Genomic DNA, 17,467 nt, shown 5'->3' on the forward strand with positions numbered 1-17,467 from the left:
AATAAAAAAAAATTAATATAACAATACTTTGAATAAAATATAAATTTATTAATAATAAAACATTTTATCATAATTAAAAATATATTAAATAAAATGTAATAATTAATATATGTAAAATAAAAAAATATTTCGAGAATATTTTTTTTATGTAAGATTTGATGTAAATGGGTAGGAGATGGATGTTGTATTTGGTGCAGAAATTGTACTATTTTAATGTAAAATTTACACCAAAATAGATTTTGTGATTGAGGATGACTTTATTGTTACATTTTGAATTCTGTAATATATTTTAAATAATATGTAATATAATATAACAAATAAAATATTACTAGTTGGAGAGGGAAGCCCAATGATGGCCGCAATCGGTGGAAGTTTTGGTCAGAAAAAAGGCAAAAAGAGAGCGCAATGTTTTCTGGATTTGCATGCTCTCTCTTTAACTACCACATGAGCCGTTGGATGCTTTTTCGGGTCTCCACAATTATATATCCAACCAACCATTCCGATACAGTAAATTGTTTTCCTTTTCTTTTTAATTTTATTTTCTACAAAACAATTGTTTTATATTTTCAACAATTAATTCTTTTGAACCCTTTTGCATAACTTTTTCCCCTTTTTTGGAAAGACATTTGCACATAATATATGGGTACTACTCTATCTTGTATTAAAGTCGTAGCATATCTTACGATGTCAGTGACGGAGCCAGAAATATGATTATGCTCGGACTAGAATTTTAAACTCTAAAATCTTTTAATATTTTAAATTGATCTAACCGGGCTAATATCATATTGTTCCAAAATTATACAAAATTTACATATAAATTTTCAAAAAAAATTGGGCGAGCTCAGGTGTACAAGCATGTGGCTCCGCCACTGTACCATGCATTCAATTATATTTTGAGCTGCCCTCCATCGGGCGGCGGTGATAACAAGAGTATCGTGAGTTCGAAATCACTCTTTGTCTTAATAGACAAAATTTGTTTTGGAAGTCAAATTATCAATGTTGATTTTGCTCCAAACATGAACATATATAGACTACGACTCATCTAAATCTATCTAATGGTCGGACCAAGTTGTCATCATCTTCAAAGATATATTGATTTAATGGATACTTATGTGAATACTGTTGAGATGAAATTCACGTATTGGATATGAAAGAAATCTAGAGATCATCACGATTTAATGTCAACATTCACTGTATTTTCGGAGATAGAATGCTTAAGAGAAAAGAACTAGTCAACAGAAAAATATTTCTATATAAAAAAAAAAACCAGACTTTTATTCGACAAATATCAACTTCTAACGTGCGATTTTTCCTTTTGTCTGCCATAATTTCGTGAGCCACGTTTTCTGGTTAAAATCATTGAAACTACCTCATTTATATAGCGGACTCATCATCTAATTGAACGTGAATTCAAGGCTGTATCCAACACTCAATGATTAAATGAAAATAATATATTTATATACAATTTTTTTATTATAAAATATGAGCTTATAATGCCTAATTTTTATAAAGAATTTAACAAAATCGATTAATATCCAAAATGCACATATTTATGCCGATGACTTATGACCTATCTGATACCAAAGTTTCAAAATTAAGATAGAATTTGGATCCCAGATTTAATTGTAACAAATTCTCCAGCTAAAAAATGCCCATATTTCGTATTTCTCAAAACGATTTTATAGATGGGTTTATTCATAAAATATTAATCTGCATAACACCAACCATACCTAAAATATGTCTTTACAAATAACAAATTTACATTTAAACAAATTATATAATGTCAAACCAGCACATGGGCATGGTATGATTGTGCACATCTATTAATTTTGAATTCTACCAATGATAAATGAAAAAAATCTATTGTTAAATAATATGTGAAGTATGAACACAATAAATTTAATAATAAAGACAATTTTTTAAATTTGGAAGAAATAAACGAGGCAGGTTTGTTATAGGAACAATTTCAGATTGTCTAAAACAATATCAGTATTCTTATTTTATGAGAAATCAAATTCTTGAAATAATAATATTGAAATTGAGAAACTCTACTTTTTTTAATGACATCGGAAACCGCAACGCGTAGCTTTCGCTGCACACTGAGTAAATCATCGGACTAACACAATAGCTTGCAAACCACGCTAGTTAGATAAACCACATTGTACAAGCTCTGTGTGACAAGCTCGACCGAGAAGTTGTCTTTAAGAAGAATCAAATTCATGATCATTGATCGCTCAACTATTCTATTAACTCGAACACTCGTTCAAGGAGAGAATTGAAACTCGACTGTTTGCACGTTAACTAGGTGTGTTTAATATGTTCACAACCATTGTTTTGATCTTATTCTCCGTTATCGATCAAATTGTTGTGTTTTACTCGTCTTTTACTCTTAATCCCGCTCAATCGTCATTTAATCATGCCTTTCAGAATTTCCAGTTTCCAATATAGTACAAAAAATGTGTGCAAAATTTATGAGATGAAAATATCTGGCCTGGCTGTGAATTTGGGTAAAACCTATTTCAGAAACCCATTTGTTAGAGGTTTTTCCATTTAATTAACATTTGGGCCCTTTTTCCAATTGCCAGACGCCCCTTCAATCTGCATCAACTTGATTAATAAATTTGTGATTAGAAATTTATTTAGGAAAACGAAAATTTCTTTTAATAGACTCATATGAAGTTTAATAAATTCACATATATCTTTTTATGAATTTCATATCTAACTTCACGAGAACTTGACAAATCCCTTCAAGCAAATTGTCCACACCAAATTAATTATGCAACTAATATTTCTGAACCTGAAAGCTCAATTATTTTAATATCTCGGCAGAAAATTAATCATCATAAATGTATGGGAAATCGCAATTTTGGTCATAAATATTTGTTTCAATGCACGGCACTACTATGTATAATATCATATCAACACTGGGACAAAATAAAAAAATGAGCATAGGAATAGGAAATTTTGTGAACGATTTTGTTGTTTAATAGGTTCAATATGGACTTTTGATTTCCGTGACATGTCATTTCAGTATCTTCTTTATATTTTATTGTTAAAAAAGGTTATTATTTTTGTAAAATATTAAAGAAAATATAAATGGGTTTACGGGTCGCACGAAGCCCGACCCGACCCAAATAATTTCAAGTATTTCATTTGAATTTATTGGATAAACTCCTATAAAAGTGCCGAGAACTTCTTGATCAAAAGGCAAAAACAAATGCATAACATATTTGTTTTAAACATCTGGATTGTGCAAATGGATTCTTTTCCGTTCGTGATTAGTTTCACATCGTTGTGAGTCATTAATATATCGAAAAGAATGTTAGTAAATCAATTATGAAAGATCCTAAATCAAATCATGTTTTTATTCGATTTTAATTTTATACGATATTCGTGTTAATTTCCATCGATTTGATAAAATGATGTTAGTTTTTTTTTAATGGGAAAAATGTGCTCTTGCACAAATCGTGTGTGGTTTGATTTCATCAGTTTCATTTGAAAATTTGTGAAAGCTAAATTATAATTTGCACTTTGCACCCTCCGTCGGCCTATATATACTAGATTATAGATTCATAAAATTAAAATTATGGCGTTCAAACTTCGGAATATTTAATATTAAAAAAATATGATTTTCAAACCAAAAAATGTTTGGGGAGAGAAGAATTGCACCATGAATGATAAATACTACAAACCCACGTTCAAAAACATAGAAAGGACATAGAATTCAAAGTGTCAATTGTAGAACTAAAATGTTTCGATTCTAACAGAAAGTGAAATATGGCTCCAATTTCGTTTCTTGATTGCTTCGATCATTCTTCGAATCGGTTTAATTTGTGATTCCAAGGTAATGTTACACACAGTTTTCTTATCACTAGAATCGAGCTTGAGATCCAAAATGGTTGTAAGAGAAAAAAGTAGTTTAAGAACTGTGAGTGATTTAGAAGTCAACAAATGAATCTGTCAAGAAACTTCTGGGCGTCTTGAAACTTTAAGTTTCAACCCGTCCGCCATGGATAGAATTGTCATCATCCTGTATTTCACTGTGTGCCCTGGAACCAATTTGAATTCATAGAATCTACACAAAATGGCGAGTGCCATCTTCATCTGTAGATATGCAGAGTCCTTCCCTAGGCATATCCTTGGTCCTGCCTGCATTCAGAGATATTATCATGATGATTTGTCTTAAAAATGATAATTTGGATGATTGTTTCAGGAAAAGATTCGCGGGTTCCTTTCGTTTGTCATTGATTAGTCTACTTTTTTAGGATTTTGCTTGGATGAGTTTTTGTTGTTCTATATATTTTGCTTTTGCTTGATTTACCTGGAATGCAGTGAATTTGAAAGGAGATATATTTTGGAAGATTCCGTCTTTGAGCCATCTGTCAGGGTTGAATGAAGCTGCATCTGCGCCCCAGTTGTACTCCATTCTTCCCATTGAGTACGGGACATATGTCACCATACCTCCGGCCTTTACTTTGGTTCCATCTGGTAAAACATCGTCCCCTGAAATCCCTTTTGGATCCTGTAAAAGAAATGTTTGTTACGATTATAATAATCGTTTTGCTTGGGATTTGCTGAGAAATACTTAACCTGAGGAACGGCTGGGTATAATCGAAGTGTTTCTGTTATCACAGCGTGCAAGTAGTACAGTTTTCCCAATGAGTCATAGTTCAAAAGCCCTGCAAATTGTGCTGCTCTTTGGTTGAAAGATTCTTGATCCTCTTTGTGATAATTGTTTAATGTGACACCTTCTTCTTTTGCTCGATCTTCTTCTAGTTTTTTTAATTCTAAGTAAAGTTTCTTGGCTACTGTCTCGTGAGTCATTATCATATAGGTCGCCCATGCAAGAGTTGTCGCAGTTGTATCACGACCGGCAATAACAAAATTTAGGACAACATCTCTGAGGCTTTTGTCGGTCATATTACTCTCGGGATCTTTACTCAGTTCAATGAATCTTGAAAGTATGTCATGCTTGATCTAGCAGTTTTTTTTTTCACAAGACCAAGTAAAAGAATTTGTGAAAATCAGAAGAGCCTCTTGTTTCGTGTTTGTGACAAAGTTGAAATCTAGTTACCTTGTCATCTTTATTATTCCCTTTGGCTTCATCTATTTCTGCCTTCCTTGTCCTGATGACAGAGTATGTAAAATCATCGATTGTTTTAATGCTTTGATCGAGCACTGATTCTGATCCAATGTTAAAGAACTTCTTTGCTTTCCACAAAGGGTCAATGAATCTAAGAGTCACTATCATGTTTGCTGTATCAAAGGCCTTTGCAAACTGATTGTCTGGTAAATCTGGAGCCAAAGTGCCTATTTCCACTCCAAATCCAACCTTACATATCGAGTCAAGCGTCATCCTCATCAAAAGTTCCTGGAGAGTTGATAATCTTAAGCTCAAATTGTAGGATAGTTTTAAAAAATTTCACAACCAGATTGATACGGAACAATTTTGTGTAATCATACTTCAAGAATCAAGTTGTTTGATAGTTTGAGCATGCAATTTTAGTGATTGGTTTTCCATATGAAAATCATAACCAAATGAGTTCTTTTGTTTTCCTTTCTGTTATTAATTTCACATAAGTGTTAAAAATTTCTAAAAATGGTTATTTTACCTGCATGTCTACTTTCTGGTTATTGTGAGCTGATTGACTTAGAATTCCACAAAGTTTTAGGCTATATTCTCTGAAAACCACAGTACTGAAATCCCTCAAATTCTTGGAAGCAAATTCAAAGCTAGCTGTCTTCCTTTGTTTTCTCCAGAGCTCCCCATCAACATTGAAAATGCCATCTCCTAGCAGGACTTCCATATATGAATGATATACTTCACCCTTCAACAATAGACATATTTTTTTTATAAGTAACATATGAAGGGAAAAAAAGATTCTCCTCTTTAGATAAAATTTAGATAATCGTCAACGGTTCTGTCTTCTAGGTGCAGGACAATGGGCAAGGCAGACAAAATCATTCCCCTTGCCAATTTTTTTGAGCGTGAAGACCGAATAAAAAATCTGTTAATACCATTCTTGTCTACGTGAAGGACTCAGTTACGCAATACGAAAATGATATCAAAATTTTTGAGGGACAATGCTCATACATTTAAAAAAACTATACATACATTCAAATCTCCAATCTGTCAAGATCTCTTCATGTTGTCCTTCGATTGAGATAAAATTTGTGAGAATTCTGCTAGATGTTGATCAATATTTGATAATGAAATCTAGAGAAATAATTACTATTTTGTTGCTTTGATCATTTGCAGGACATTGAAAATTGAAACTAGAGTTCACATCATCACCTTTGGATAGTTACTGAAGTTTGTTTTCAGCACATGCTCCACATTGGCTGGATCTGCAATGTATGTATACGTCATGAACGGCATTGGCACCACTACTGTTCTTGACTTGGCCAAATACTCGACCAACCAATCGTGCATCCTGTCGTAATTCATCAGCTGTTCGATGGAAGCTCCTAAGAACGGCCATGTTTTGGGACCTTTTATGTTCCTCTGCTTCAATCTGTGGATCAAAATCCATGAAGCCAACATGCAACAAAGCACTACAAAGATTCTTGCAAGGTTTCCCTCTTCGTCCATGTTGTATAATATGAGATGATCATGAGAAATTAAAATGTCATTTATATAGAGGGTGATTGATTATATTATTGGAATAGTAGTTGGAGTATAGGTTCTTGAAATCTTTAGCTCAACAATATTTGCATGATTTTGCTAGGTTAAAGAATTCTTCATATTATTGGTGTCTCCAACCTAATTCAATAATCGGCAAAAGATGAGGTAAAGTTGATTCTTTACCATTATCCCATGCATTTTAAATGAAAACTTATGTATTATACTCCAAGTATTTTTTAAATTTTTTTCTAATATGGGATAGAAGACCAACCTAGGCAGAATGTCTACATGTTAAAAAAATGAGAAAATTGTATTTTGGTCTTGTATGTACCAACGGCGAAAGCAATCTGCTAGGCCGACATTGTCACTAAGAGACGATCTCGTAGTTCTTGGTTTATGTCTCTTTATAATTTTGGTCGTCTATGTTTTCAAATTTCAGTCTTAGTATGTTATTTTTTTATCTTTTTTTTTTGCAATGTAAATATATTTTTCTGCCTGATCACAAAATTATTTATGTTCAATTTTTAAAAATATACATATTTTAACCGGGTTGTCCCAATTCTGGATCCAAACTTGGGCCTCATAATAGGCCTCGTCATTTCCAAAAAGCCCCAATTTCAGAAAGCTCGCATTCATGTTGTCTTGGGCCAGCTCTAATCAACAACACGGGGAAGTATGATTTTATATTTATTTTTGAAAAAAAAATCCAAACTCAATACCTCAACGAGTAGTTCTGCAAAAAATCGGATTGTACGATGGCTTATAGTGTATTTGGTATCAGGATTTATGAGTTTGAGACAAAATCTCATGTACAAGACCCAGTTGTGACAACACAAAAACTCCAGTGTGACGGCCACATGAGTTGAGACAGATCTCCACCCTGATTCGATTAATGAAAAAAATTATTTTTTTTATGCTAAAAGTATTATTTTTCATTTTAAGTTTGGATGAGATTGACTTTTTTTACGAAAATAGATTTGTGAAATGTCTAATAAGAAACCTACTATTATGACAAACTTAAAATATGGATTGCACGAGATCAATAAACACTTACATATTTTTTTTAAAAAAAACTATCAACAGTTATTTCGTTTTTAAAAATGTAAAAATTTCTATTTTAATGCAATATATCAAATTTAATAACTAACAAAAATTTAAATTTACTTATTTTTTATTATAAAATTTTAGCATATATCTATCATAACTTGGCTTCATCACTTGTCTAAAATAGTGCTATGTCTAATGTAAACAAGAACGGAATCAAGATCTTGATTCAATGTAGGCAACAATATAATATAATTAATAAAACAAAAAAAAAAAAGTATCAGTTAATAGACAACTATAAATAATGTGTTATAAGGTTCAAACACAAACTACGCACGGTCAGAAACATCTGTTAGTTGATTAAAAACCCTGGAAAAATGATGAAGAACAATGTGGACATAATCCACAATCAAAATAAAATCTAATAGAAAATATAAACTCTACGGTCGAAAAATATGCATGGATTCATTCTCGATCACAAAAAAGACACAAAATTTAAAAATAATTGAATGATCGAAGAAAATTGAAGGAAAAAATGAATCTAAAATTTGGTGAAATCCTGGATTTTGTAGAAAATATGAAAGAATAAATTATAAGTAATATGAATTGGAATGACTATTAAACAAAGCGAATGAAGTCTGGCACTCATGATGGAAAAACCATAATGCAAAAGGTTACAAGTTGTCTATCTGATCAGTAATAGCAACTAAAAATTTAAATATTTGATTCTAAAATTTGAATCTATTAATTATTAAGGAAAAAAATGTCGTTTTTTGCGTTTATGGTGGGGAATTAGGCATGTAAATATTAGCAGATAAAAATTTAAATGACTAAGTATGTCACTTGTCAGATGCTTTCACATATTTTATTTTGCGAGACGAGTCAATCATGTCCAAATTTATAGTAAAAAATAATATTTTTTCATGGATAAAGAAACCAAATGCTTCTTTAATTGACCAATTTCAAGCTATCTATAGTTTAGCATCAAGGGATTTTGGTTCAAAACTGTCTGAGATATGTGAATTGAGTAACTTATGTGTGAGCCACACATGCTCTTTTTACTAATCAAATTGTTAGAATTTTTTGACCGATCATGTAAACAAGGATTTCACAATTGGCTGATATATTCATTATCATATATAGTAATTTGATCTTACAATTTTTACCATGCTTATATATATAGTATGATTATATCTAAATATTGTATTGAATTTTATAAGTTCAATTATGTTGAAAATTTTAATTTGAAATGTAAAAATGAAATTAACAATTGGAATCAGAGCAAAAACTTGTGTGAGACGGTCTCACGGGTCGTATTTTGCGAGACATATCTCTTATTTGTGTCATCCATGAAAAAATATTACTTTTTATGTTAAGAGTATTACTTTTTATTGTGAATATCGGTAGGGTTGACCTGTCTCACAAATAAAGATTCGTGAGACCGTCTCACAAGAGACATGTTATTAGATCGGAGCCATTTGAAAATCAGTATAGAAGTAATAAATATCGTGTCAGAATTTTTTGAAATGTATCGTAAATGCTTAGAAAATCGAGAAGGGCCTGCCGTTAGCGTTATTATGGATTAATTATCACCTCAATTCTGAAATTCCCCAGTGCCAAGTGCATAATAGATATTAACTCTTTTTTTGGTTAAAATATTTAATTTTGAATAATAAATGTACACTATTCGCTACACTTTTCATCAAAGTTACCTGCTGAATTTGAGAGGCATAATTTGTGTTGAAATAAATTATTGTACCTATATATCTTAATAGTTGGTTGGTGTGTATATATGTATATATATAGTGAACGTACAATAGAAAACTGATTTTTGAACTTATTATTTGAGTTTTAATGATCAAAATATTTGGGAAAATTAAATTTTTGATTTTATAACTTGCGTATTTTCTATTTTTTATTACATTTTCTATCAATTCGCGATTATTGTCAGTTAATTTGCATTTTTTTTTTCTATTATAATCATATGTGAATGTCACTTGTCTTTGATTAGCATGTCTAGGAAAGCTGTCAAGTCCAAGCTAATTGACACGTGGATCGAGAAAAAGTTTAGTTGGTAACAAACTAATATAATATGGCTAATAGACACTGTCGGAGTCCGAAATATAGTTCTGCTCGGGTTAGAATTTTAAATTTTAAAATCTTTTAATATTTTAAATTGATCTACCTTCACTAATATCATATTATTCCAAAATTATACAAAATTTATATATAATTTATTTAAAAAAAAATTGAGCCACTTAGACTAAAGCTCGGATATAAATGCATGTGGCTCCGCTACTGCTCATAGGCATGCCAAATAAGTCGAGAGACTCAAGTATGACTTCACAACTTGGGGGGTTTATATTAGTTTATTGATTGCTTAACATAACTTTCCTCAAAGGTTCGTTTTCTCATTCGTTCGCATGCTTTATAAGCGAGTGGTCTACACTTACTCAAACGTTCATGAGTGAGAGATTTTAGATATATATGTTCCCTATATATATATATAGTGGTCTACACTTACTCAAACGTTCATGAGTGAGAGATTTTAGATATATATGTTCCCTATATATATATATATATATATATAGGGAACTTGTATGAATCAGATGTAAAATAAAGAAAATATTGAACTTGTATGAATCAGATGTAAGTGTTGTTTGAGGTGTTGACAATACCTATTCACAATATGTAGCGGAATATATTAATTAAGCATACAATTCAACTTTAATAGATAGATTACGTCAGACTAGATTATGTACAACTATAAATACTTGCACGGTGTCTCGGGGCAAAAATAATCACTAGAAACACAAACTTGAGTTTACAAAACCAATACTAGTGATCCTACGAAAAAATACTTATTTTCCCAACAAGTTGAGAAAACAAATTACTTCCTAAAATAAATAATCAGACTAAAAACATATTCAAAGAACACAAACAGTGTGTCGAAAACTAGAGCAACACAAACATGATCTTCAAATCAACACTTCCACAAGTGTTGTCTTTAGATGTCTCAAACAATAACGGCAACAGGTTGTAGCAGCACTCTTCAAACGATGACACTCTTGTGAATTGAATTTTCTATCTCGATCTCTTGTTGTGCAAAAGTTTTTTCAGCAACTAATTTTAAAGAGACTCTTTTTCTCCCAGAGTGTGAGACTCCGAGACTAAACACTGATAAAATAGTTTTGATGGCATTTTGGTAAATAAGTTGAAAAATATTCAATTTATTTTGATGTCATTTTCGTAGATAAGTTGAAAAATAATGAATTAATTTTAAGAGCGAAATGGTAAATAGTGACATATCAATATCATATGAAGTTCAAGTGATTTGAGATTTGGATATGACATATAAAACTCAAAGATATAGAAGTTTCATGTTTTGAGTTTTGGAAAATTGAATCGTTTGACCGGTCCAAAATGATATACTGATGTTAAAATGTCAATGGCAATTTCGTAATTAAGTTGAAAAATATTTGATTTAAATTTGATGGCATTTTCGTAATTATTCGATGGCATTTTCGTAATTATGAGATGACATCTTCGTAATTATTCGATGATATTTTCGTAATCATGGGATGGCATTTTCGTAATTATCTGATGATAAGGATGACAATTTCGTAAATAATATAATATAATATAATATTAAAATTAAAAAAAAAAAAGAAGAGATAAACCTACACCTACGTGAATGAAATTCATTCACACAAAGTTGACAGAAAGGTGGTCGAGAGAGTGGAGAGTTTTCGCTTTTTCTTTTCGATCGTGCGAGTTATCGGTTTATCCAATCGACGAACCGACTTCAGTTCTGGGATCGTTGACACGAGGTCTTCGATTTGAGGTATAAATTTTATCATTTTGGTGATGTTTGAAATTCGTCGATTTTTGGAATAAATCCAATAAATTGTTAAATCATACAGAAATTGAAGATTGTTGAATAGTGTATGATTTTAACGAAGAAGAGATGATTATAGTGATGTTATTTTGCATTATTCCTAATTTATTATAATTAGAGAATTTTAATCATTGGATTGATATTGGAGAATTATTTGTCAATTATTATTAATTCTGATAAATATATGCGGTAGAATAACCGACAAGAAGCTAAGTTTTGAAGTCGGAATTGAATTATGCTATGATTTGAATTTTAAAGTTTCAAAAGATATTTGAAACTTCTATTGTTGATATTGAATGAAATTATTGATTGAAAAGAATGTGTTATTGATGTAGATAGAGTTTCTATACTGAAATCTTAAAGCTACATCGACTAGAACGAAAAATTGAGGTATGTTGTGATCGGGTAACATACGACAGGTATCTGTATTATATGATATATGTTTGATTGATTGGATTGAGATACATGTCTATATGTCTTATTTGTTGAGTTTATGTGGCATACATGACATGCACGTTGAGCTATGATCCTTGGATACCCTGATATGATTTGATTTGATTCTGGGGTTTGTGAACACGATGCTATGTTTGGTATTACATGACCCTTAAAGCATAGACATTAGTGGCCCCGATGATTTGATTGAGATTTGGGATTTGATGGCGCTTTGTCGACGCTATCATACGATTATCCCTGATTGAGGCCGGTGTGCCAGCTCGAGCATTGATTTGATAGCGATTCGATTGATTCTGACATGTGCTCAGTGGATGGGCATTTGACCTGATACCTCCACGACATACATGCATTGCATATCATATATCATTGTTTAGATATATGTGGTATATATTGTGGTTGCTTCAGACTGAGTTTTACTCACCCCAGATGGGGCTGTTGTTGTCTTTGTATGTAGACAATGACAGGAACTCCAGGATATCAGGAGACCGGAGATGGTACTTCTAGAGGGAGTCACAGTTTGAGCTGAGGTTTTATGTTTGTTCCCAGTATATGTATGTATCTATATACCGGGGCATGTCCCGAGGATATGAGTTGTTTGTATATGATTGGTTTTGATTATGTGTGGGCATGTTTTATGATATGAGATGAAATACTATTTTTAGTATTCAAATAGCATATTTTGGGCTCATTGTAAATAACTTTTAAACTCGTTTTCCGCTGTAATTAATTAACCCTAATCAAATTACATTGTAATAACGATTAGGAGCTAAGGGTCCTACACAGAGTTTATCCCAAAAAAGAACCCTACAAATATGGAAACAATAGTTTTATTAGAAATAAACTCTTTTAAACAATAATATCATATGATGAAACTCTTATCACAATTATCGAAGATCTAGAAAGACAAAATTCTTAATCAGTTATTTTACAAATTCTTATTAATAAAGAAAAAATAATTTGAAGAAATAAATTATATCTTGTAAACTAATAATTATTTTTCGTTTTCACATACACCAGCCGATCGCCTGATCCGCTCCGGCTACGTTGACTCCGGAATTTTCACGCAAGAGTCCATTAGATGATGAATAATTATATTTCCGGCCAATTAATGTGGTTAAAAGTCAATTAAATATAAGGTTAAAAGTCAATTAAGTTTAAGCAAACAAATTGACGATACCCCTAATAAGTGTATATATTTATATCTCAACCACTACATTGTAAGTACACAAATTTAAACAAGAAACTGAGCGTATCATTTATGTGCCTTCCATTTATGACACAAGCATATTTATTACTGATAAAAATTGATTCTTTTCTGAATGACTGAATTCTTATTGAGTAGTTCTCTTATGAGACGGTGTAATNATGAATATATATATATATATATATATATATATATATTTCCCGATTCATAATTTTAACGAACCGTTAGGAGACTGAATGAATGACATTTTGGAAAGAAGTACATAATCACGAGTCATGATATATTTATATTTAAAGTTACACTCAATATGATATTTTTTCTTTTTTAAGAGTAACAGATAATTAATAAAAATAAAAAAAAATGTAATTCGATTTAAGGGTATTTTTGTAATTTACTATGTAAAATATAAGCTTGAGTGTAACCTAAAATGTACGTCCATATTTTTTCTTTAATCATATATAACTGTTGAATATTTCACACACACTCACACACGTGTGTGTGGGTCTGTTAAACACAAGAAACTAAATAGGAATTTTGTATGGAGTTCAGGAAATCTAATGGTTTTTGACTGCATAAATATAATTTCCAACTCTCATGTCAGAGTCTATCAAAAAAAAATTTTTTAAAAAAGAAGGAAGGATATATGAACAAATATATAAAAGAACTAAGAATGACTTGATTTACTTTAATCATACCTGACTTTTCATAGTTAGGAAAAATCATTAGTTATAGCTTAAAATGGTGAGATGATTTCGACATAGTAATGCTAAATGTATATCTAATATATCGTACAACAATATTTATAATAATATACCGTGAGATTTTTCTATTATCTCTTGAGATTTTGTATTGAATTTATCATAAAATTTTGATAAATGAAATTTTGTATTGAAATTTTTGCGTCGTAAGAATTATTTTATAAATTTGATTGTACATGTAATATTAGTATTTGGATGACTTGGTCCAGTAAAAATAACCAGATTTCTCAAGATTTATCCCAATTAATTACTTATCGTAATTTACCGTGCAAAGGCTTATCCCCATAAATCAGGAGAGTGTGATAATTGTAGAGCTCGATATTAATGCCTATCAATTTTTATTTTTTTAAATATCTCTAATTTTTATTTGGTAAATGAAAAAGTATAAACGAAGAAAAAAATAGAATTGTGTTATTTAATTCAAACATTTTCATCGTTGACGCTAACGGAATGCGAGACTGTGAGTTATTACTGTAAAAGTTCAATTTTCTGCTTTAACGTGGTCTAAATCTGACAACTCCATGAAAACAATCAACAGTAATTCGATAATTCGTCGATATATCCATACTCAGAATACAATCTAAGCCGGACATAACCAATTTGATTAGATTATTTATCATAATGTTATCATCAAATCTAATCACACAATTCAGGACTATCTCACGAGACATCAAATGTAAACTGACAGGAGTAAACACAAACAAAGTATCCAACAACGGAGTAGTATCAATCTCATTTTCATAAAAAGATGCAGCAGATAAAAATGAATGCTCCGCCAATGGTCCTGGAAACATCAGCATTTCTCCATGTCACATCAACATTTTCCGTCTCCAAATTAGTATTTTGGGAAAAAAAGATAAAAAAATCCACAACATAACTTAACTTATAAGATGTCGAAAACCAAAATTTGAATATTTACATAATCAAAACATATAATAGATAAACTTAAAAGACCATTTTGATTATTTCATATATATATATATATATATAGTTCTAAATATCCAAGTAAAAAATTAATAAACTATATTCAAAGGAAAATTTGACAAAATAGTCATCTAAGTTAATCTATTTTAGATTTTAATCATCTAAATAATCAAATATGGGTTTTAAATGTATAAGCTAGTTCTTTTCATTTTTTGGTTTTACTTTGCATGAATATTGATGTAGCATTGAACATATCAGTATTTTCTAGTATCACGTCAGTTTTTTTATGCATGTTAGTATTTTTCGACGAAATATAACTAAAAGACCAAAAAAACCTAAGTATATGACCAGCTACCAATTTTTTTTACTATACTCAAAATTTTATTTCCCACTTTAACAAATTTTTTTATGGTTTGAATATAGGTGCATGGTTTAAAATATACGTAACACAAGAAATTTATCAGTAATGAACTTTTAGTCTCAAATTCAATACTAAAAATTAGGTTTTAACTCAATATCGATAATTGAATATATAATGTCTCATATATAAATTATTAATAAAATTTTTTTATATAAAAAAAAATGATTATTGAATGCTGTTGATGAAATTTGGCATCACTTCAACACAATCCACTCAAAATTGAATGAAACAATAAGTTTTGATAGATAATGTGTAGAGTAAATAGTATGTAAAATTGGATACGCATATAGTTAATGCTAGGGTAAAATCTGACTAACAAAATGAAAATATTAATGGATATAAATATATAATAGAAAAGGGAGCTTTAAAATTTAAATGCAACTCCTGGCCCTTCTATCTTCCAAAATAGAAATAATATATAAATATAATTATGACTGACGTCAAATATTTGCATATATAAAACTTTTTTTTAAAGAGCATAAAATGCAAATGAACAATAGAAATATGGTTTTTTTAAAAAAATAATCATTTTTATTAGTTAAATTTTATGACAACAATGGGTTCAGATCCTTGGAATAAAAATTAAATTCCTATATTAGTTAAAATGCACCCTAAATTACATTTTTTTTTTCAATTTTAGTTTTTCCACAAGAGTGTTGTTGCAACATAAGACATGCCAATCATTTCTATTGCCATATCAGATATTTTTGGAAACACATTATTTTAGAGAGCTACCTCAGCACTCCGATTAAAAATAAAAATAAAAATTATTAAAGTAAAACCAAAATTGACTGATAATATGACCAAATTAAAATGAAAAACGTACAAGTTACAAGATCAAAAACTGTTTTTCCTTTTACAATCTAAAAAATCTCATGACCTTGTAAAGGTTTCATTGAAATCGTTAACATGAACTAAGAACGATGTTATAATCATTCGTTTTAATCCACCATAATATTCATTCAATCATAAAAAAAAAATTTATTTTCTAGAAAGATTAAAAAATAGTTCATTCCCCGAGTCAACAAAGTACCAATTATAAGAATTATGAAACTAGATATTTATCCACATTTAATTCTTTCTTCATTATTTTCACATTATAAGTGAGTTACCCTCAATTATTCAAATAACTATATTATACAATCTAATTCTAATTAAATTAAAGTTATAAATGATTCAAAATAATAGAGTTCTTTAGACGCCCAACGTGCAACTAATAAATACACCACTCAATATGAGGAGTCCAATTCACCAAAATATATTCAAATTTTAAACTTAAATTTATACTAGATTTGTTGCATGCAAAAATAACATTTATATGTCTTATTTATTTGTTTATCTAATTCTTGTTTCTTTCCACGAGTCTTTTCTCCGAATTAAATCGAAACTATGTCTACTCGACATCACCCTAATCCCTCTACAAAATCAAAAGTGGTTCAGTCTTTAATACCCAAAGGACTTCTTGAACCCACATATATTAAATGAGCCACGCACTCATGATCATGCAAATTAAATTAGAAGAAATTGAGGCGAATTAAAAAAAAAAAAATTTGATGTATAGATTACAAATTCCTAATTTATTTTTAAGAAAATTTAAATTTAAATAAAAAATTATTACAAATGAGAGTTAGTACAAGTAATAGAACCATATACTATTAAAACAAAATTTACATACTCAAATTTACTTGAAAATTGATACATTTATTTATGACATATATGGTTTGAAAATTGGTTAGATATCCCTTTTTAATATGATTGCCATTTTAGTAAATGTACGTAGGGTGTGAAGTACTGTGTGGTATATTTTAAGTCATGCAGGGAACTATGATAATTCATTATGTAAAAGAATAACAAGAATAAAATATAGGAAAAATAATTTTTGTAGTATATTAACTCGTGTAATTGAAATCATCAATTTTTGATGGCACATCAGAAATTCCTGATGTTGATTCAATATTTCTCCACGTCGCGTCATCATTTGTTGGTGTCATGTCAAAACTCCGACAAAATATGACACTCAAACCAAAAATGGGATAAGTAAGCAAACCAAAAAAAATATTTTTCTTAAAATATACAGAGGGGAATCACCCTGATACATCAAGCCTAACTTGAATCCCAAACCTAAAGAGCGAAAACCCGA

General features: G+C 30.1%; 1 protein-coding gene and 1 long non-coding RNA gene across 2 annotated transcripts; one reads left to right on the plus strand and one right to left on the minus strand.

Annotated features, from left to right (window-relative positions):
* Window positions 1-3,652: 3,652 nt before the first annotated feature.
* Window positions 3,653-6,869, plus strand: LOC140989976 (uncharacterized). Its single transcript, XR_012177604.1, has 4 exons — window positions 3,653-3,844; window positions 4,333-4,488; window positions 6,260-6,574; window positions 6,729-6,869. It is a non-coding gene; the product is annotated as an uncharacterized lncRNA (long non-coding RNA).
* On the minus strand, window positions 3,842-6,719 carry LOC140989975 (cytochrome P450 704B1). Its single transcript, XM_073459556.1, has 6 exons — window positions 6,296-6,719; window positions 5,613-5,828; window positions 5,075-5,371; window positions 4,591-4,977; window positions 4,322-4,522; window positions 3,842-4,149 (listed from the first exon to the last, which is right to left on the minus strand). Exons 1-6 carry the CDS (start codon window positions 6,590-6,592, stop codon window positions 3,961-3,963), a joined length of 1,587 nt encoding a protein of 528 aa, XP_073315657.1. The 5' UTR covers window positions 6,593-6,719; the 3' UTR covers window positions 3,842-3,960.
* Window positions 6,870-17,467: the final 10,598 nt, after the last annotated feature.

This window comes from Primulina huaijiensis, chromosome 12 (assembly GCF_012295235.1).
Source record: "Primulina huaijiensis isolate GDHJ02 chromosome 12, ASM1229523v2, whole genome shotgun sequence".
NCBI classification, from domain to species: Eukaryota; Viridiplantae; Streptophyta; class Magnoliopsida; order Lamiales; family Gesneriaceae; genus Primulina; species Primulina huaijiensis.